Source organism: Eucyclogobius newberryi, unplaced genomic scaffold (assembly GCF_026437365.1).
Source record: "Eucyclogobius newberryi isolate DKJ021-1_F unplaced genomic scaffold, fEucNew1.0.hap1 SCAF_10, whole genome shotgun sequence".
NCBI classification, from domain to species: Eukaryota; Metazoa; Chordata; class Actinopteri; order Gobiiformes; family Gobiidae; genus Eucyclogobius; species Eucyclogobius newberryi.
In genome coordinates this window covers 23,736,862-23,758,810 of record NW_027315724.1, presented here as the reverse complement: position 1 = coordinate 23,758,810, position 21,949 = coordinate 23,736,862, and the positions used below count along the sequence as shown (strand labels likewise).

General features: G+C 39.4%; 2 protein-coding genes across 2 annotated transcripts; both read right to left on the bottom strand.

Annotated features, from left to right (window-relative positions):
• Nucleotides 1-204: 204 nt before the first annotated feature.
• Nucleotides 205-1,824, bottom strand: LOC140371123 (ADP-ribosylation factor-like protein 14). Its single transcript, XM_072458421.1, has 2 exons — nucleotides 1,362-1,824; nucleotides 205-1,270 (listed from the first exon to the last, which is right to left on the bottom strand). The coding sequence occupies exons 1-2, from the start codon at nucleotides 1,674-1,676 to the stop codon at nucleotides 956-958; spliced, it is 630 nt and encodes a 209-aa protein (XP_072314522.1). The 5' UTR covers nucleotides 1,677-1,824; the 3' UTR covers nucleotides 205-955.
• A 546-nt stretch (nucleotides 1,825-2,370) lies between these two features.
• Nucleotides 2,371-21,138, bottom strand: ppm1lb (protein phosphatase, Mg2+/Mn2+ dependent, 1Lb). The gene is made up of 4 exons (XM_072464113.1): nucleotides 20,690-21,138; nucleotides 5,621-5,828; nucleotides 3,889-4,050; nucleotides 2,371-3,621 (listed from the first exon to the last, which is right to left on the bottom strand). The coding sequence occupies exons 1-4, from the start codon at nucleotides 21,086-21,088 to the stop codon at nucleotides 3,281-3,283; spliced, it is 1,110 nt and encodes a 369-aa protein (XP_072320214.1). The 5' UTR covers nucleotides 21,089-21,138; the 3' UTR covers nucleotides 2,371-3,280.
• Nucleotides 21,139-21,949: the final 811 nt, after the last annotated feature.

Genomic DNA, 21,949 nt, shown 5'->3' with positions numbered 1-21,949 from the left:
TTTGTCTAAAAACATTGGGGACCCCCTGAAAATCATTGGGGACCCCCTGAAAATCTTTGGGGACCCAGATTTGGGTCTCAATCCCAAGGTTAGTCTATAGTCTTACTCAGTGGCTACAAAGAGACAGGCATTGTGTACTCTACAGCTGATATGCACAAAAGAAAATGACGATTTGAGCTATTGTGGAAATGTTTGTGACCCTTTATTATCAACTGGAAATTTAGATATGCATTTATTTTGCAAATAAGAAAACATTTTACATTGTAACATTGTAATAAAAGAATAATTGATTATTCAGTCTTAAAGCCGGGGTTCCTTATTTTGACACAGGACGAATCAGGAATTTAAACCCAAGTCATCCATAGCTCTCATAAGTGGACGGGGAAGCTACAGACAGCACACAATAGTCTCAGTCTGTCACAAAGTGCTGTTTTTACATCATAGTCTTTGGGGTAAACACAAAATTCACTAATTTACAAAAAAAAGTCATGTACAAACTTAATACTTTTTCAAATTTGACAATTTAAAAGTGGTAATACAGAAAGCATTAACATTTTGGATGAAATAAATGTACATATTGCATTTTATTACATTTGCATAACATATTGACATGGATTTAGACTATTTAGTCTTATTAAAAATTGCATTGAAAGACTGAATAATAACTGAATACAGGGTCCAAAACAACTTATATAGACTATTTGAGAGGCTTAAAATCCATTATTTGTTTTAAAGAACTCAAAGGCCATGAGGAGTATTTTTGCAGTATTTTTTATCTATAGCCGTAACATGCTGTATTCTGGGTCCTGTTGTTGTAATAATCAACAATTGAAATATGTTTGATAATTTAGATGATGTTAGCCTTACCACTCTAGAAATATAAAAAATATGAAACAAAAAATATACATCAGTTTGTCCTTTCTTTGTCCTTAAAAAAAACATAAAACAATTTGGCTTAGCTTGTATGTCCACAGGCTAAAGCTTTCTTTATTCTAAACAAACTAGGGCAATTTAACTGCATCTTGATCTTTATGTCCTCTTTTGTCTGTCTCAGTGGTGTCTTCATTAGATAGACTATTTTTCTGAACCCTTCTGTGAGTCCCATGCCTGTAGCAGCTGAGCATGGCTGAATAAACCAGGCTCTGCCCTCACACACTCTACGGAGTTCGAGCTTCTCACAGAGGGCTCCTGCACTCAGTGCCCCAACAAGGTCCTGTTTATTGGCCAGGACCACCAATGGAATGCCCCTTAGGCTCTCGTTACGCAGGGTCTGTAAAAAAACAAACAAACAAACAAACAAACAAGAAGAAATAATCACTCTGCCATAAACTTGACGTTTTGTGCTTAAAATGGTTGCTTACCCGATGAAGTTCCTTACGAGCTTCCTCTATTCGTTTTTGCTCCCAGCTGTCAACCACAAAGAGCACCCCAGCTGCATCAGGATAAAAATGTTTCCAGTAAGGTCTCATCTTCCTCTGGCCACCGATGTCCCAGAGAGTCAGTGCCAGGCAGTTACGGTCTGTGTCCAGGTTCTCCACGTTAAAACCGACAGTCTGCACTGTCCACACTCTCTCGTTGAATTTCAGTTTGTACAACATTGTCGTTTTTCCTGACCCATCGAGTCCGAGCATCAAAACATGAGCCTGCCTTTGAGGCTTGGTGCTGTGAGTTCCCATGCTCCCACACTTTAAACAAAAATCTATTGATATTTCTGACCAGCTCAGTCTTCAAAGAGCGAGACTCAAGAGCCTAGCCCTCAGTCGACTGGAGCTCTCAAAAACTATTTATAATACAGTGACAGAGCAGAGGCCACCACCTGCCCCAATACATCACGGAAATAGCATTTTGCGTCATACAAGTAAACACACAGCCTATAGTGTTTTCCTTCTTGGTCTATTGTGTGCATGTAACCATATACAACATTGATTTTGCACTAACATTGTATTTTCATTTGCTGTAATCTGCATTGTTACGATTTTGAATATCCACATTTTTAAATTCGTACTTCTTTTTGCTTTACCCTTCTTTGCTAAACTGCAACTATCACCAACCAGATGGCAATGCAGTACTGTGTAAAAAAAAGAAAAAGATTTAGGATAAGAATTTAACGGGTAGCCTGTGAAACTATGTTTCCAAGTTGACAAAACTCAAGAAGATTTTGATGTCATGAAGCAAAGGTTTAATTATTATGGCAAATGTATGTTTATTGTATGGCTAGTCCATTTTTTATGTCAGGAAGTATGCAGTGATAACCAGTAATAATGTAAAATATTATGTAATCAGCTTTCATCCAATTTTTGGTGAACGAGAACTGCTCTTCATTATTGTAATACTATTACCAGTGATTAAAAGCCAGTCAACAAAAACAAATCCAAGTGTCTCATATTTATTCTGAACATGTACATTTTCAAACAAATATATATGAGCAGGTATGTGTAGCTTTTTTATTTACAAAAACAATAAAGTGGGCACACGTTTTGAACTTTGAGGTGGTCTGATTCGCTTTACACCACCAAAGTCATGTTATGAGCATGAAATGGTCTTGGTAGCACAGTAAAAAAAATTAAGGCATTAAAAACATCTACCATTCAAGGCTTACATTTGCAATGTTAAGATTTAAATGTTATTATCAATCAAAACCTTCAGAAAGGGATCATTCTTTTACATTTACAGCTGTTCATGATTTGTCACAGTATTGAACTATATTTATATACACTTATGCATGAGTGGCATATTCATCTTTGCTTACAAACATACTCTGAACAAGGCATTTCAATTACAATCATCAAAAAGGCATTCAAATTATTATCAATGCCAATGCTTCTATTGCTGTACAACAAGAATATGCATACTTAAATAAATATGCATATTATCATTTCATTATTTAATAAGGGCAATACATGTTTTTGGACAAATGAGCCTGAGCAATTATGAAGAGAAAGTAAGTCAACATTTATATGTGTAACATTATGGGAATGAGTCTGAAAAAGAACTATCTCAATTCAGTTGAATCAAATATAAAAAAATGACACTTAAAAGCAACTTTAAGTTACTAATGGACAAAAAATATATACTTTCATCTTTTTTCTCACTTAAAGTATTTTAAGCACAAATATGCTCTTAGAACTGCATAATAACAATGACAACAAAAAATAATTGGCCAACTTACATTCACATACTGTATTTGCAAAATTATAATATAATTTTTTACATAAGAGAAGGGTTTGTACCTTTCGATTGATTGAGTTGCTATTCTGCCTCTCCTGTTTTCTATGTACGTTTACTTCTCAGTAGACTTGCCTTTGAACTTGACAACCATAACGGTGATGTTGTCAGGGCAGCCCCTATAGAAGGACTGCAGGACAATGCTCTTTGCACCAAAATGTGGCTCATCCAGTCGATCCCTGATAAAACGCACCGCCTCCTCATTGCTAAAGATGTCCCACAGCCCGTCTGATGCCAGGATCATAAATTCAGGCTGAAGCTTGTCCAGGTCAAACGAGATGATGTCGGGATCCGGGACGACAACATTGAGATTCTTCAAGGGGTAATCTCCCAGAGAGCGTGACATGGCCAGGATGCCTTGAACACGCCACGAGCCATTGAAACTGATAAAGCCACCTGTGCAAGAACAAACACATTAAAACACAAAACAATCAGCCATCCCATATAATGAACCAGTCAATATTTTTACTTTCTACATTTACACCACTAGAGGGCGTGTATGGGTCATATTGAAGACTGCAAGGTATGACAAGATTAAAACGACATGTTGTATGAAAAATTAAACTTCCAAAACAATCTCATCTATTGTATATAAAGTGGCATTCTCACTTATTATTATTGTGGGGAAAAAAAATCTGGTAATACCAAGTGGGAAACACTTACCAGCCTTCTTGATCCTTTTGCGTTCCTTGAGCTGGTAAGGTTTGTGGTCGTGTGACAGAGGAATGGCATTACCGTTTTGATCGCACAGAACTCCCCGCGAGTCCCCAACATTGGACACGATTAGCTCCTTGTCAGACAACAAGGCCACTAGACACGTTGTACCTTCCACAAAAGAAAAGGACAAATATTACACAAAATTATCCAACTCTACAAATTTGCAAACTTTACAATACATTTCTATTTCTACGTATCATCGGTGTCCAGTACAGTTTAATAACCTCATTGGTAAACACAAGCCCCTTTAATTGGAGCATTTGTTGGATGTACAAAAGGAAAGATTGCTGTGAGTGGTAATAAAAGCTAAATCTTCAACACATTGTGAAATATCCATTTTGATTAGTTGCATTATATGCATCGCTAATCTTGTCTGCAATGCTGTCTATAGCTGCCTCTGCAGTTTGCCATGCCCGTGTCCAGCTAATTATCTATATCTGCTTCCCATGGCAAGGGAATAATGGACTAGGGTGCCTAGATAGCACTCTCTAGCTCAATTAACCCAGTCTTGCCAAGCATAGACTCCCTGCTCCCAATTAAAATGGCACCAGTGGAAAGCCTGATCGCTAAGCTCTTGCTAATTAATCTGCTCAGACACACCTTCACTGATGCAATAAGATTAACATCACAGCACATGTATTAATTGTAATAACATTTCACATAGCTTTGCTCACTAGTCTAGTCAGTGCTGGGATAGTCAAAAAGTAAATAAAAACAAACATATGCAATGACATAGATACTAATATGAGCAGGTATCAATACTGAAGAAAATTGGTCATTCTGAATAGTTTTAGTATGGTCTTGATATATATATCAAAAGTAGTATAAAATCAGATTATAACATTATAGATAATACTTTTGTATACCATCTTGTGAAAAGTAAAATATAAGTCAGATGTAATTAGAGATATTAAACTGCACTAAAGCAGCTTTTTTTGAACACTTCAGTAGGAAGAGGGCTGCACAAAATGTGACTAGACTGCCCTCTTTAAAGGCTGTGGAGGTCTAGAAACCACTGATAAAAAATACATCTGTAAATATACTTTTCTTATGTAGAGAAGTGCATGTGTGTACAATATGTATAGAAATTTCATATCATGTAATTTGGGAACATGATTTAATGTCAAACGCACATTCTTGTTCAGTTGCTCTGGATTCAATATTTTTTAACTCTCGCGCCATCTTTACGCAATTAGAACACCATCCAAAACGTAGTAAGTAAGAAGAGTACTGTTACTTCAATTAAAAATATGACTCAAGTAGGAGTAAAAGTATGCTGCTAGAAAAGTACTTGATAAGTAAAATCTAACTGAGTAAATGTAACAGTACTATCCACCTCTGTGTCAAGACAATAGGATGTTTTCTTTAATACCATGTCCTCATTTCCCCCTTACATCTTGGCACTTTGACCCTCATCCCAAATCTTCCCCCATAAGTGCTCCTCCTCCTCTCCTCGCCTTCCCTCTCGAGTTCCCTCTAGAGATAATTACAACATGTCCTGTGAAGATCAGCCTGTATTTAAAAAGCTGAATAAGCAAGGCTCGGGCGGCTGACAGTCACTGTTCACCAGCAGACACAGCAGAGACGAAAATACCATGTTGTTTGCACAATTTATTGGCAACGTTTCACATTTAAATATTAATCAAATAGATGGATCCCTATGATGCGCCACACCCACCTGCTTCATTGTAAGTAGCAGAGAGTTTCTCCAGCATGTCTCTGTCTAAGTTTAAGATCTGCTGTTCCAATATCGAAGCATAGGAAGGTCCACCTCTCTCCTTCTCGTTTCTCTCCTTGTCTCGGTCGCGCTCTTTGTCCCGCTCATAGGCCTGCAGCCTTTGGCGCAGAGCCTCGGGCAAATGGGCTTTGGCAAAGTCAGCAGCCGCCTGAGGAAGGAGAAGGAGGAACAAAGGGAAACAAAACAGTTGTCAATGATCAGCTTTGGTCTGTTACATACTATAACAATCTATGAGATGAGAGAGTACATAGTTGTATTTTGTATCAAAACACACACATTTAATATGATTTCAAAGTCAAACACTGTAATGCATTACTACAAATAGTTTAAATTGATCAAGTGGCAGTGGCACCAAACCCTTTTGCCACAGATAAAAAAAAGTGAACTTGCTCTTGGGAATCAACACATTCACAACCCCACACTTCACTTGGTTAATCCCAAGAAAAGATTGACATAACGAAGTTGAAGAGTGAAAAGTTCATTCTAATTATCTGAGGTTCACACCTTGCACACCAGTCACTCCTCTGTCTGGATCTAATTCAGCTCAAGGAAATTACTCAGAAGAGTCTCGGGGGGCTTCCTCCGGGCTCTCCACTCAAAACACATCACAAGCGCTCTCTTTTAGATCTCATCGGTAGAGCTGCCATTTCCATTTACAACAACTGTCACTGGTAGACGATTCTTCAAATACTCACGGTGAAACTGCATGAAATATTCGGACTATTTGACAAATATACTCTTTGGAAAACCACAATGGACAAGTCTACTACCATCATACAAGAAGGTCTGCATCTCAAGGAAGTTTAACACTACAGATTATTGGTAAAGTAAGAAAAAAATGCACACATTTTAAAAAATACTAAAAATGTCACTTGTGTACAATAAAATGAATGAATAGGAATGATCCTGTGACACATTGCACAGGAATAGCACACCTGCATTATTTGAATTCTGAGCATTGAGGAAAAACAAAATTGTGTTTTTTTCTATATATAAAAAAGTTGTTGCTGTTTTACAGCTTGTTTGGAGAGCCCAGTGAGCAGACCATTAAAGTAGTCTAATCTACGGGAGACAAACGCATGGATAAGTCTCTCCAAATCTGGTTTAGACACAATACTTTTGATTTTGGCAATGTTTTTTAGATGGTAAAAAGCTGATGTTATTAATTTGACGTGGCTGTTTTTTTATTACCCCCACATTTCTAACTTGATTTGTAGGTTTTAGAGCGAGACTCTGGAGGTGAACACTAACACTTTCTCTTTGTTTCTGTGGGCCAAAGACAATGATTTCAGTCTTGTCTGAGTTCAGCTGGAGAATGTTGTTTTGCATCCACACACTGATCTGTTGGATGCAGTGACAGAGTGAATCCACTGGTCCATATTCAGGAAAGAATGCAAATAAAAAGAGAATTAACTAGGTGGATACATTTAGTCAACCACAGCCCTAGTATTAAGACTTTTAACTGCTTACAAAGAGTGATATACGGAAGCATAACAACTGGATTTCATGCAAATACACTTTAATATTTGTAATTTCCAAATCCCAGCCGGGAGAGTCACAGCATCAAAAAGTTGTTATCAAAAGTGTAATCACAACAAGTTTTAGGGATCATGGCTAACAACTATGCCATTTAAGGGGATAAAATTGTTCACTCAAGTGTCACCTGGTGATATATCTGTGTCTCAGGTGCAGTGACCTCAAACATCCTCAAACGGAAGATCAGTCACATCTGAGCACACATGATCATGTCTTTGGGATCTCAACCAAAACAGTTGACCTGTGAAGAGTAGGATTTATGTCACCCTGACCCGACAAGAAAATCTAGCATTAAAACACTTGAGGAATACTGTAGTTTCACACAGTAAATAGGAAGGGGGACTTATTGTATTGATTGAGTTTAATTGAGGGTTAGGGGATGAAATATAAAAAACTGGTATACCGGTCAGTGATAGACATTTAGCAAAATATATAATGTTTCACAAGCCTTTCTGAAAATACTCCGAATTCCTTGGCTTAAGTTCCCATGGGAGATTTTGGAAACATTTCCAAGAATTATTTTCCACTCCTTAGTGTGGTTAAAAGGTGACTGTTGATTGTTGTCACAGATTTCTGGAGTTTGGAGTCAGTGCCAATTAAAGTTGTGGTAAAAGTCATCTTGTGGAGGGTTTTTAAAGTCGGTAGCATGGCAGTCGTTTGGCCGTCAAGCACAAAACAACAGAAATTGGATTGAGCAAAACGAAGGATTTCAAAAAGGTAGAGCAATAAAACTGGAGAGAGACAGGAACATTGAATAGAAGTCCATTAAAAATGTCTGGAAATGCTTCAGTGCCTTCATCCGTCTGAAAGACATGCTCTTGGCATAACAGAGTGAGAGTCATTTCTTTTCCTCATCTCTGGATACAAAGGGGTGAGAGGCGTGAGAGTGGTGTGATAAGAACATCTGATCACCATGGTTACATTGGGTAGAGCTTTGAATTGTATCTGTATTGAAAAAAAACATTGAATAAATAAAAATACACTGTGTCCAATACTGTAATAATGAAAGTAATGGTTATTTAAATTATGTGAAAAAATGTATATGGATTTGGATAATGATGGTTTATATTTTGTATATTTCACTACATGGATCTAATGAGTTACTAGGAAGCTCGTCAGTCACAGGCAGATGGATATAAAGACACTGCGGCCATTATGACTACGGTTTGTTTGTGTTGTGAGTGAATCCTGCTCACCGATTGGTTCCAATACTAGGCATACTATTGGTTCACGGCCATGGTCTGAAAACGTGATCAAATAAAAGTGTGAATTTTATGAAAAAGAGCAAGAAAGTCAAGTGCTGACAATTGCGGCAAGGTGGATCTCATTGAGAAAAAGATATACTGTGTCCTCCCTTGATGAATCTCTGTTTTAATTGACAAAAGCAAATGCTGTAGATGCTCTCAGCCCACTGCTTATGTTGGATGAGAGGAAAACCTTCTACTCAAGTTTACTGGTCAAATGGATTCCTGTCCGTGCTCAGTTTCAAAAGTATATTTAAAAAGGAGACTAATAATAAAATGAACTGACCTAATATAACCCCAATAAAGCAGGTGCATGTAGCATTATACCCATCCCTTGCACTGAAAAACACTTCCAAGAAAAATAGAATAGAAGCTGGCTCACTCACTTTGTTGAAGTTTACATCAAAGGTGACCGTCTGCCGCCATAAAAAAGTTCAGAGTGACTCACAAACAATAGCACCGTGACTTTCTCTCGTAAAAATGAACAATTGTGGAGGGGATTCTTATACAAGCAGGGCACACACTTGAGTAATCAGTTTCTGCTCACCAAACACAGTGCGGAGGATCTCTCCCATTGTCCTTGTGGTGACAGCAGAGTCAATTAGATGAGCGGAAACCTCACTACGCAGTCTGTTAGGGAAACGAAGGCTACAGTTGATCCATAGTATGGTATTGACTAAGCTAGCAGTCAAACAGAGGAAGCTATCAAGGACTCTAACACACACACAACCAATCTGGTCTCTCTTTCTCTTGCTTCCTCTCTATTTTTTTACAGTATAATGTTAAACACATACTTACAAGACGTACAGCTACAGTAGGTATGAATGCACCTTTTCAGTTGAATGCCAACTGCTATTCCCAGCGCAAATTGATTTACCAGAGGATAATTAATACAAGTGGGGAGTGTGTGATTTGAACTCCTTGGTTTACAACAGGATCGATTAAGGCCTTGATGTACAACACTTAGATCCCCGCACAGCAAAAGAGTGTAGTGATGCACCCTATAGGTTCATCTTTACCTGGTAAGTGCAAAGTAGAGCTGCAAGATTTATACAGATCAAATCGATCACAAAATAATGCAATTATTTAACACAGTCTCCTCTCCAAATAACTTCATATCCCATCTCATTATGTCAAATTTAATCCTGCCAATTCTGCAGTTTGGACCTGAACAAACTGTTCTGAAATGCATGCGATTCTTGCATATGTTTATTCAGGGCATATTTCATTCAATCTTCTCTCAAATGCTAACGCTGCGGGACATGTTTAAATGTGCCCGTTAAACTATTAAATATTAAAAATCATAAATCACAAATCTAATCACAAGATATTTTTCAAAAGTTGTTCAGCCCAAAGGAATGAGTCTGTAGGCTGCAAATCTGTTAAAATGACAGAATCTGTACATGTCTTAACTGTTGACACATCATGAAGGGGTTATTGAGAGAAATGACAGATAATGTCCAACAATCTGTTTGTGTTTGTTTTCTTTCTTTAGTTTGGACAGTGCATGTTATTGAACATACATGAAATACATGTTGTAGCCATGGGCTAATTTCCATCTGTTATACCAACATGTTTTTAGTGGTAGGGGATCGGAGTACCCAGAGAAAACCTACACAGGGAAGAACATGTAAACTCCACACAGCACCGCCCTGCACCACCCGGGAATCGATCCCTGGACCTTGTGAAGCAAAAGCTAACCGCTGCACTATCATGTCTAATAATTTAGAACGCTCACTGAAAAGATGCAAGCTTTAGTCTACATTGCTGCAATTTCATGTCAGGAAGGTGTACTATATATATATATTAGTTTTTGCAAATTTGCATTTTTAAGATGTGAACAGATGTAAGAAAAATGATGAGCGATGCATTTGGGCCCCTGGGGTTTGGCTAAGCACTTCTCACACATCCAGCTGTAAAGATGCCCTTCTACAGAGGACAGAGACATAACAATAATCAGAAGTCTTATGTTTTGAAAACAATTAAAGAATGTCTCACTAATCCCAGTGTAGAGCTGCTTTATCCGATAAAAGTATATGTTAATTATGTGTTGCTGTTAGTTTCTCACAAAAATACTGTGTAAGCATATATGTCTATTCAAATACAGACACTTTAACATAGAGCCTGAAAATATTATTTAGTCATCATATCACACAAAACAACAGCTGTTATTTCGATGAAGTTGAGGCAAAACAGATAATGTGTCGTTTGACGATCATGATGTAAACAAGATACTGGATAATTACAAGATTGGTCTTTAAATAGCACCTTATAAACCATGTGAACATTTTGTCCAATGGAAATAGTAGGAAGATGGTCAACCAGAATGAAGTAGACTTGAGTGACGCATTAAACAACTGTCAGCAAAAAGTTTCCTCAGACAACTAGTGCAGCCCTGTCTTTTTAGAATGTGGGCCACAGAATGCCTGGAGGAGTAGAGCTAAGTAAATGTCACCCCTCTCTCACACACACACACACACAAACATCCTCCTCTAACCTACAATCTGCCTCTGTGCCCACACACATCAGACGCTGGTGGCTGCAGCTCTTATTTGTATTCTGTGATAGGAGCCTCCCCTCTCTGGCATCAACTGCATGCATATTTATACATTCAGCCATGAAAGCAGTGGGTAGCTTTTACAGTACATGCAACTACATATGTGCTTTGAAGCTTTACTAAACTCATGTCAAGGTACTGTTTCTCAAAAAAGTTCTTCCATATTCATCTGTTTTTCATATTTGGTACTTTCAGTATCAAGTTAAGGTTTTGAACATTGTAATGTGGAATGCTACTAGATATTTTATAAGAGTTACTACAAACCTACCAAGACATGGCCGTCCACCAAAATGTAGGCTGAACAGGGAGAGCAATGATCAGAGAAGCAGCCAAGAGGCCCAGGGTAATTCTGGAGGAACTGCAGAGATCCACAGCTCAGGTGGACAGGGAAGCTGTCCATAGGACAATGTTTCATCACTGTGCACTACACAAATCTGACCTTTATGAAAAAGTGGAAAGAAGAAGCCATTGATGAAAAACAGTTTGAAGTTTTCTAGTAACCATGTGAGTGACACAGCAACCGTGTTGGAATGGTCCAGTCAAAGTCCAGACCTAAATCCAATTGAGAATCTGTGGCCAGATCTGAAAACTGCTGTTCACAAACGCTCTCCATCAACTCTGACTAAGCTTGAGTGGGCAAAAAATTCAGTCTGAAGCGTGTTGCTTCTACTCAAAGTTTGGGGTGGAAAAATGTGGAAAGGTTCGAGGGGAATGACTAATCTGCCACTGTATGTATTTTTAGTTTGCTTTAAAAGTCTAACATCATGTACTTTAACCTTCAAATAAAATAAAACAAGGACTGCAAATACAAATGAACAGCATACACTCTTGTTCACAGGAAACAAGGATGGATAATGGATAAGTGCCCTTCTCAGCAAGGAACACCTCAAAACAAAACAAAAAATGGTGGGGGAAAAAGAGAAACCTTAAGGAGAACTGCAGTGAAAGAGAGAAGGAGTCTGCTGATGTGTCAGGGACTGAAAACTACTAAAAGTACTGCCATTTTGCCATAATATTTGAAGATAAAACATGGAGCTGTGCCACCTTCATCCTACAGAATAAATAATAAAAAAGGTAAATAAATAAATAAACATTTAACCATCTTAGTTATACACTGCAGTGATGTGTGTGGCAGATATAAATGCAGACTGGGGTTTGCACCCTCTGCCAAGATTTACTTCCTCCATCCTGAGTCAACAACTTCCTGCTCTTCATTCAGCCCTTCCTGTGTCCATCCATTCAGAGTCCACCTCATCTCCATACAGCTGGCCCCACTTGGTAAACACAACACTGTCAACAAACTATGTGCCAGTGCCACACAAGAGAGTTAGAAGCAGTTAAGTGTGACATGTGTCGTCTAGGACTATTCCATATTTCACATGCACATGTCTGATTTCATAGAGCAGTATCTGAATGTTTGTACCTCCTACTATCCAATGCAAGTGGGAGGACAGGTCTAAATGCTCCTTAAAGGGTTTTCAACAGTGAGTGCATGAAAGTAATTTGTCTGTTTGCCTTGTTACAAGTTGGCCATTGTCCAGTATTTAAGAAAACAGGTGAACACCCCCAAACAGGTATAAGTGGAATCAATTATCAATTAAAATGTTATCTTGAATCATAGTCACAGTCATTCTTCTTCTGTTCTGAATCATATGGAATATACATTTCCGTCATAAATCTATCATTAGCCCAGGGATGAATGAAATTAAGTATTTATAAACCGTTACTCTGGAGTTCAACCTGGTGTCACTCAAATAAAGACAAAATGAGGTAGCGAACGAATCATGATTATGAAAATAATGATAATGAGGGTTAGACCATGGCAGGGATGATACGTGATGTGCAGGAGGTGCAGTGATGCAAAAGTGGTGCTGATTTGGAGAAGGGCTGCGTGAGCTGAACTGCTGAATGGAGGAGTGGAGGGCTATGTTAGCTGAGATGATAGGCCTACCGGAATCTACCATAGCACCGTAGGTGAGGCAAAAGGAACCTTCGCTAGAGCTTCATATTGCATTGATCACATAAATTATAACCAGCCTGCTTGTCTCTGATTAGCAAGCACCATAAATTACTCAGCAAAAGCGGACAGTATAAAAGTTTTAGACCAAAAAAAGAAAAGTGGTGTATATCCATCACTCAACTATTCTCTCTACAGTCCAAATGCTGGTTTCCCACTACCTCCTACATTCTGCATTTCTATTCTGAGAAACAGAAATAGAATACACAATCAATTCACTGCCCTTTTGTGTCATAATCCAAAAGCAACACATTCACAAACAAATCAATATTATTTTTTACCATCTGCCATAGCTCCCATGAACTGGAAAATAAAAGCTTGCGTGTGTAGGCTGCTGTGCTGCTTTGCTGGGCAAGTATTGATCGGTTGAGTATATGAAGTGCGTATAAGAGTAGGAATATAAAGAGCACATAAGGACAAAGCTGCTGTGTTTCGGTGGAGCAGGACAGAGATGAGTAGGAGAAGTGTGAGTCATGCAAGTTTGTGTTCATGCAGCTCAATATATGGCATTAACTACATACTGGCAGTGCAAAATGGATGGCAGAAAAAAAAACTAAATGAAAGGTCAACACACGAGAGCCACAATACAGCCTTCTTGCTAGATTTCCACAACACACTGAAAGGAAACGTGTCCTAATGGGGAAATATGAAACCTTACATAACAGACAGACGTTCGGTACAATGTAGTCTGGCTTTCTCCATGGTGCTGGCTTCCTCCGGGTTCATTGGAGTGGGTTTTAAGCTCTGACCCCGCTCTTGTCCAGCAATCTAAACTATAGCTTGTGCACATTGCAAGAAAAATGAGTGATGAAAGCCTGCCATTTTGTGTAAAGTGAAACAGCATTCTGTTTTGATGAACGTAAGCTGTAGATAGAACTGCAATAGCTCAAACTGGACAGTGGAGCACATTTTGGCAATAAACCTTTTCGGATTCAAACTCATGTGGGCACGGTGCACACATGCAAAGATAATGCTCCATGATCTGTTGCTCATAACAAACTCCTTTAAGGAACACATTGTTCTAATTATATGACCATTGCAACAAAAATAAAATATTGTTTACAACCTTTTGACTGCTTCTTCATTTGTTGTGATGGCAGAGTGGAAAAGCAGAGCCATTGGCATACAGTAGAAGAAGGTCCAACGGGCACTGGGCCATGGTTGTCTGAGGCAGCCCAGTTTCCACGGCAGGTGCAGGGCCATCACAGAGCTAAGCCACCCCGCTCTGACCTGCTCACTATTTCCAGTCTCAGGCACAACACCCCCGAAGAACCAGCTGCTAAAAAAAGACAAAGCAGGAGGAGTCCTGCTCCTGTGCATCTGTACGACTCTTGGTCTGTCTGCTATGGCTGCACGACCGAAAAATACAAGTTACATTAATATTAGGTGAGGTGCACTTTATTGTTCCCTTTATTGTGGAAAATGTGTCCTCTGCATTTGACCCAGTCTTCAATGCCGCTGGGGTAACCTTTCAAGAGCAGTGGGCGCCACAGCGGAGCGTCCATGGACCCATCTCTAGCTGGAGGATTTTTACCTACAGTTTTGGATAGATGGCCTCATATCTAATGCACTAATCACTGTTCCAAACGGTTTGCTTCAGTAAAATGATGCATGAGTAGTGCTGCAAAATCCATATTACAAATTTAATAGCAATAATTGGGCAATTAGGTCAGTGTTTTTCCAATAAACCACACCCACCAAGCAAATTAGTTACAAAATTCTTATCATAGAAAAATAATGGATGACCACATTCAAAAGTCAATGTGTTTAGCTTTGTCAGATTTGAAAGATAACGAAAAATGCTGTAGAGTTCTGTTCCACATCTATTCAACATTTAAAGAAGATGCGACTAGCTATGTTGCATGGTGTGCAAGTGTAATAGAAGCATAAAGCCCACGTCTAGCATGAACCAGGAACAACAATAAAAGAAACTCTTCTTTTGTCACTTTCCTAAGAAGACAAAGTTTCCCTTTGTGGATGTGCACATTTGTATGTGATGTGAGCAAAATGGTGGGCTCCGCGTAGGACTGGAGGCAGCAGACTCTTTAATATTTCACAGGCTGATAAATAAGTCAGACAGACTAAGAGATAAGGTGACTGCAAAGAGGATGAGGCACAGCAGCGGGGGAATGGATACGGCGAGCTGTGCTGAAGGGAAATAGTAAAGAGCCGATGGAGCAAAAGAAGACATGAGGAAAACTGAAAGTCATAAACGACTTGACTATAAAAGGAATAGCATGTGGAGAGCCATCATTCACAACACATAGGAAGGGAGGACAATCAATTTCAGTCAAGGACAGAGTAGCACTGTGAAATAATAAAATAAAAATAAATGGAGCACATATTGTGGCTAGCCAGAGTCCATTTTTTTTTTTCAAATTTACCTCAACCATTGCTAGCAATCATTGTCTCAGTCTCAAGTCCCAACCAATGAAATGATGTCCATTTGGGTTACGTTATGTGCATTTTCTTATCCACAATGGTACGGAAATACAGATGCACAATCTGGACTTGAATAAAAATCAACCAATAGACAGATCTAAAGCACTCACACATCTCAAACCTCTCACCTATCAGGGACTGCACAAATATTCAAAAGTCACCAATGTCTTTTTCCAGGCCTTATTTAGTCATAGATAAAATAGAGAAAAACAGAAAGTTAGTAGGGTAGAGTAGGTAAAGGTCAGCAGAGAGAGGAGCCAGTGTGAGGAGGGAGAGAACAGAGAAAAGAGGGGCAGAAGTATGTCATGGGTGCTCTAGGGAGGCACTCAGTTACAATCAAAATGCACTCACTTTTTGTGTTGAACTGTAAGGAGTACAGAGGATGTCAGTATTTGAACTTGCTCAATAAAACAGTAAATCTCCAACTATGTTGAAAGTTGATTGGAAATGACACCATTCAATGAGAGTCAATGGGTCTTTGGTGTAAAGCATTTTAAACTTTTGAGTGCCCAACAAAAGGTAGACGATTAACATGTCTGGTCTTGACGCGGGCACACGCCAGTATTATTACCTGCATTTTGGTTACACATTGGGAGCCCGCTGCACTAAAGACGAGGCTTTTAACACGAGGTTTGCTAACATGGAGCAGGGATAAAGGTGCCTCTTTTTAGTTTATCGGTGTAATAGAATATTTACAAAGTGTTCAGAGATTCTGCCCGTCTGCCCAACGCCATGCTCCTTTTCACCCTCAACATCTTTTTCTCTCCAGTGTGTGAGCAGCTGGAAGCACAGAGCTCATTAAAGCTTCAGTGAATCACCTCAGGAATGCAAAGAGGTGATCTCTACTCTATGAGGAAAGTCAAATATACAGATTTAACAAACCAAGAGCAAGCACTGACTAAACAGACAATAAGGACATGCTGAGTCTCCATTCAGTGAGAATGTTGCAGTGGGATTTAGGATTTAGTGTACGCAATCTGGCCCCATGTCTAGTTTAGAGGTGCTCCAAGAAGGAGAGAGAGCGGGATAGAAGCGGGCCGCATAAGCTCTTATGGCAGTAAGCTTCTTCTGTGTCACACAAATCAATTACCAACATGCTACTTACAAGTATCTGCACAATCATATCCATTCCCTCTAATTGATAAAAAGGTATGTGCTAAGGCTGTACTCAATATATCGATATTGTGATATAACAGATTTCTTGGCAATAGGTGTATCGATACAAAGATTTGCATTGTGATGCTTTTAAACAACATCAAGTAATTATAAATTGTTGAGTTCTACACTTCTGAACCTACAGACTGCTGCATCAAGGCTGAATCTGAGGAGCTGACAATGTGACTTAATCATAGGACCGTTGTATTCTGATATTGATGACATTGTGCACATGAAACTGCAATACATTTTCTGATTCTACAAAATCAAAACATAATATTTTTAGTAAACTTTTAACATTGGTTTTGAGGCATATTTGTGTATCAGGACAGGTGTCGTATGAAGTTCCGAGTATCGGCATTCGTATCGTATCGTGGACCCTGTATTGGTATACATATTGTATCGCGAGGTACTAGGCCCAGCCCTAGTATGTACCACCAAGCACAAGCAAGGTTTACATATTTGCTCATGTTTACCTGTCACTGGCGCTTATTTATGCGCACTCAGGTAAATATAAGTCTATATTATTTTGTTTTGTGACTTCACAGATGGTGAGGTTCATCGCTATAACAGGCAATTGTTGCAAAGAACTACCGGGGAAAGCAAGCAGTTCTTGAAAGGTTATTATAAAGAGCAAATCAACTTATGACATCATGAAACTGTATATCTATAGCTATAGGCACACTGACTGTATGTTGAAAACTTGGAACATGGCAAAACATAGCTAATTTTATTAATTGTAAAATAGAGTCACTGTCCTGTGTGAATGATGATTTGGGCTTCACTCTCTACACAACAAGTAGTAAAATGCATAGACACAAAAGTACCAAATAACCGCCCCATACCGTCTATGGTAATGCCTCAACCAGGTTTACAGTTATTATATTGTATACTCAGCTCTGCCTGTTTTACTGCAAAGTATATTTGGTTTAAAACTATTTGTAGAATATAGAGACCATGTGCAAACAGTGGAGCTTCATATCAGAGGCATTCCTCTGGAAGAAAGCAGAGCACACATGTGCAGCAGACCAGCTTCAGCGTGATGACATTAAACACATGCAGCAACGTGGCAAAGAGAAATGCTTATATCCAAAATAGAAACAATAGGTTTGTACTGGCTTTTTTCAATTTGGAGTGCATGCTCAAATTCACAATAATTAAGATGGAGTTTGAGCCATGAGAGTTTAACTCGACTGCACCTGACCCCAAACATGCCAGTCAGCACATAAACAAATATGGCATTGGCGCAAAGGCTAAAGTTCGGTGGGACATTTTTCAAATTAAGAATAACATTTTACTTGATTAGATTAGATTGATTAGAGCTTCGGGCTACTTTGACTTACATAATTGGATAAGTAAAAATATTTTTGAACTATCTGTAGTGGCCTGTATTTTTGGGGCCTGTATTTTAGGAGCATTTCCATATTTTCAATACTACTACGTATCCTTTTTAACATATAGTCACATATATTCACATACTTATGTCCACAATTAAGTTCAAGCTGAAAAATGCAGCTCTTTTGAAAAGTGTTTAGGAAAGACCACTCGTTTCCAATCATGTGATTGGATTTAAAGAGGATAATCCCTCAGAACAAAAACACACTGCTAAGTAAGACGTTACAATGATGGAATTTCCTTGGCTGGACAATTAAAGGTTTGTTGATGAGGCTGCATACTAAGCAACAACAGCCAAATTCATGGTTCTGTCTGGAAGTTAATTTGTGTGCCAGGAGGCACAATATCCAGAGAACCCAACAAGATGCAGAGAACCCAACCAGCAAGTCATAAAAGCATGTTAAAAAGAAGCAGACTTCATCAAACTTCATTGAACATTGAAAACACATTGATAGACACATGCTGCAGTTCTAGAGTCGTACGCTCACTTGCTGATCCTGTAATACCAACAGTGCAATTAGTGACATACCACTTCTATCTTTGATGTTTTGAGCGCAAGCCTGCTCAAGAATAATCGTAAACTGCTCGTATCTACTCATATCTCTGAGTGCTGAGGAAACTAACACTGTGAATATGAAAAGCATAAAGTGAACTCTCTGATAAGAAAAGGAGAAGAAGGAACCAAGTGAACCATGTCAGAAGCACAGAGCTGCTCTCATATACTGTGTCTCATTTGCAATTTAATAGAGAAAATATAAAGGCATCTATGTGGAAAAGTCAAGCAAGGGCACGATGAGGATAGTTCAAAAGCTTCACAAACTCAGCAGGAATTACCATGAAGTCCATTCAGTTTTATGTTCCAGTTGCTCAAAAGAAGTAGAACGAGTAAAGTACAGTCTGCAACACACACACAATAAATAAATAAAAAGTCTTGTGCACTCTGCAGGTTATTCTAAAGTATGTGTCAACCAAAAATACATGTCCTAATGTATAGCTGAACCAGTCTCTAATGTCAAACAACACATACACAGATATACTGGACTATGAAGATGCTGCTCAGCCGGTGGTTCTCAACCTGGGGGTCAGACATGATTTCAGGGGTGCCCAGATGATGTGGGGAATATTGAAAATGTCTTAAATAAGGCTTGACACCCTTTAAATGCAGTTGTAAATGTAGATTCCAGTTTACCAACCAAATTAATCTATCTAGACCTATGCCCTGAAAATAAAGTCAATCATCGACACACTACTTTATCACTTTGTGTGGTCTATTTTGTGCGTTTGGCGGTCGCAAAAGTAGGCTAAACCGCACAATTATATATTATTTGACCCATAGGCTTTATTAGACAGGACAGCTCATGAAATGGGGACGAGAGAAGGGAGGACATGCAGAAAATAGTCAGAGCCAGGATTCGATCTCTCAATACTGCGGCCTGGCATATGTGCTACTGCCTTAACCACTCGATCACCCAGCAGCACCAATTAATGTCTAATGTTTGATTTAATTTTCAAGATTCAGGCCTAGAATAGTTACTTTAGTAACTGTTTAGTAACAGCAAATACATTTACCACTGCATATTGAAGGGTGCTAAACCTTGTTTAAGATTATTGCTTAACTTTTCAAATATTCCCCATATGATCTGGGCACTCCCTGAAATCATTATGCGACCTTCATGGGGGTCCCGAACCGCTGCATTAAAGGACATATTGTCAAATGTCCTTTTATCGATACAATAAACATATCCAAAATGTAAGAGATCTTGGAGAAAAGTTGGAGATGGTTGTAATGAGTGCGGTCTGGAAGAAGCTGACACCTCACTGTCACTTCAGAGCTGATGCAGCCATAGGGCTCTGACTCACAACAAGTAAGAACAGGGTGAGGGAATCAAACTATAAAAATTGTACACATACTGTAAAGTCTTCTGTTCAAGCAACTTCTGATGCTCTCACACTGATTTACTTATTCACACTTGCAGTATGTATGCTGCTCTCACATTCAATGATGCTGAAGCTGGGATCAGGGGATACAAAAACAGAAGAAAAATGGAGAAAAAAAGCAAAGAAATGAGCTTCACCACTTACAGTGAAGTCCACAATCCACTTGCCTCCTTTTGGTCAATAGCAGCAGAGGTCAGCACTCTAAAAACAAATTCACTATGGGAGCCACAATGTATTTTTAGATAGTCATCTCTCTCTTAAGCTATTCACAAAAACAGTCAAACTGAGACTGAAAATGTGGCAGTAATAAGTACACAAATCAAAAACATAACCTTGTGTTTTAGAGAAGGAGGAAGAGACTGCACTTTACACTCAGGGAAAACAAGGTTATTGAAGAGAAGTCTTAGCCTTCAACTAAAACTTCCTAAAACAGTGATCCAGATTAGTAATCAGTAAAAAAAAAAAACATCATGTAAAAGTTACACTTGACCTTTGGTAAGGGCCTTGATACAGATAGATTTTAAGCTGAACACAACATGAATCACCATTTGATGTTCAACTGTTCGGGTTTGAACTTTTCTGTATCAAAATGGATCAAAACAGAGCAACACTATATGCACTTACACCTCCTCCTAATCTACTTTTAGAGTTGCATATGCTAAAATAAGAGATGAAATTGGGAAAACCATTAAAAAAAAAACATGCACACAAAACCATATCCTCACCTCGCCTCCGTGACCATCAAAGACGCCGAAAATAGACGGATGGCTTTTGTTGACCACGTCCGCGAGCACCTCAAACCGGTCCTCCATGTGGTCCCTCCGGCCTTGGATGGAGTACACGGCCACGTTGTTGCCCTTTAACTCCCAGGTCTTGGAGAACTCCGCATCCAGGATGTCCAGCCCGCCGAAGCGCTCGTTCTGCATCATCTCCGCCACTTTCCCCTTGACCATCTTGACCGCATCCCGGCTGGACTTGACGATGGTCTTCACTTCGTCCGTGTGGAAGAAGTAACTCCACAGAGCCAGACTTATGCACAGCAAGAACAAAGTCTCCGGTCTGAGCAGAAAATAGCGCATTATCCGACCTAACAAAGACAGCAGGGTCATGGTATCCCGTAGCATTTAATGTATCGTCTCGGCAGGTTCCGCGCGGTTCCTAGAGCATGGTCGTCGTCGGCGTGCGGGGAGAGGATGATGAAGCGGGCACATTTAACCCAGAGCAAACGTCCAGTGCAGGCCCCGACGCTTCACTGCATCTTAACAGTCGTTTCCGCGGATGAGTTCTTAAGGGGTTTTGGGACTAAACGCGGTCCATTGGCTTTTTGCCCCTGCACGGCGGAGCCTCCAAGGAGCGAGCAGCGGTCCGACCACCAGCCTGGGCACACTGCACGGCCAAGGGGGAGGCCAAAAGCTTTTATACTTCACTGATCACCGTGTTGACTTAAGGTACCGAGCCTCGTCCAGCTCCAGTCCCCCCGAAATAGCGGTCAGTTAGCGACAAATCCCACATTCTCAGCTGCCATTCACTGCGACTCCGCACCGCCGCCGCTGGACGACGGAACACCACCGTGCTGCGTTCGCGCTCCCGTGGTTATTTTACGCACCTCCGCGTGAAAACCGAACTGAGCTGATTTGTGAAGGGTGAACTCTGAACTGTGATTTGGATTTATTATTAACATTGCAAGCTTGTATCGTCAAAGCTAAATTATTGCGGGAAACAATTACTATACTATTTGCCTGTGTATTGTATAGCTTACTTTATTTTTTATGTAGCTTATGTCTCCTGTAAAACTTGAACGCATCAACAAAATCCTCCACTACAGGTGCATTATTTCTGTGACATTAGAAGGTGAGGCACTCTTCAGTTGTATTAAAAGCATATAAAATTAATTAGACGTGTTCGACTTGGGACATATAAGTCATAAATGTAAACATTGTGTTGTTTGACAACAGTCTTCTTTTCTCGACTGATTTTATGCAGGC

Excerpts from the sequence above, each read along its gene's own strand:
- LOC140371123 (XM_072458421.1), bottom strand. The coding sequence starts at position 1,676 with ATGGGAACTCACAGCACCAAGCCTCAAAGGCAGGCTCATGTTTTGATG. Across the intron at positions 1,271-1,361 it reads CTCGTAAGGAACTTCATCGG|ACCCTGCGTAACGAGAGCCT; the intron begins GTAAGCAACCAT and ends GTTTTTTTACAG.
- ppm1lb (XM_072464113.1), bottom strand. The coding sequence starts at position 21,088 with ATGCTACGGGATACCATGACCCTGCTGTCTTTGTTAGGTCGGATAATG. Across the intron at positions 5,829-20,689 it reads TTGATGGTCACGGAGGCGAG|GCGGCTGCTGACTTTGCCAA; the intron begins GTGAGGATATGG and ends CTCCTTCCTCAG. Across the intron at positions 3,622-3,888 it reads CAAAAGGATCAAGAAGGCTG|GTGGCTTTATCAGTTTCAAT; the intron begins GTAAGTGTTTCC and ends GTTCTTGCACAG.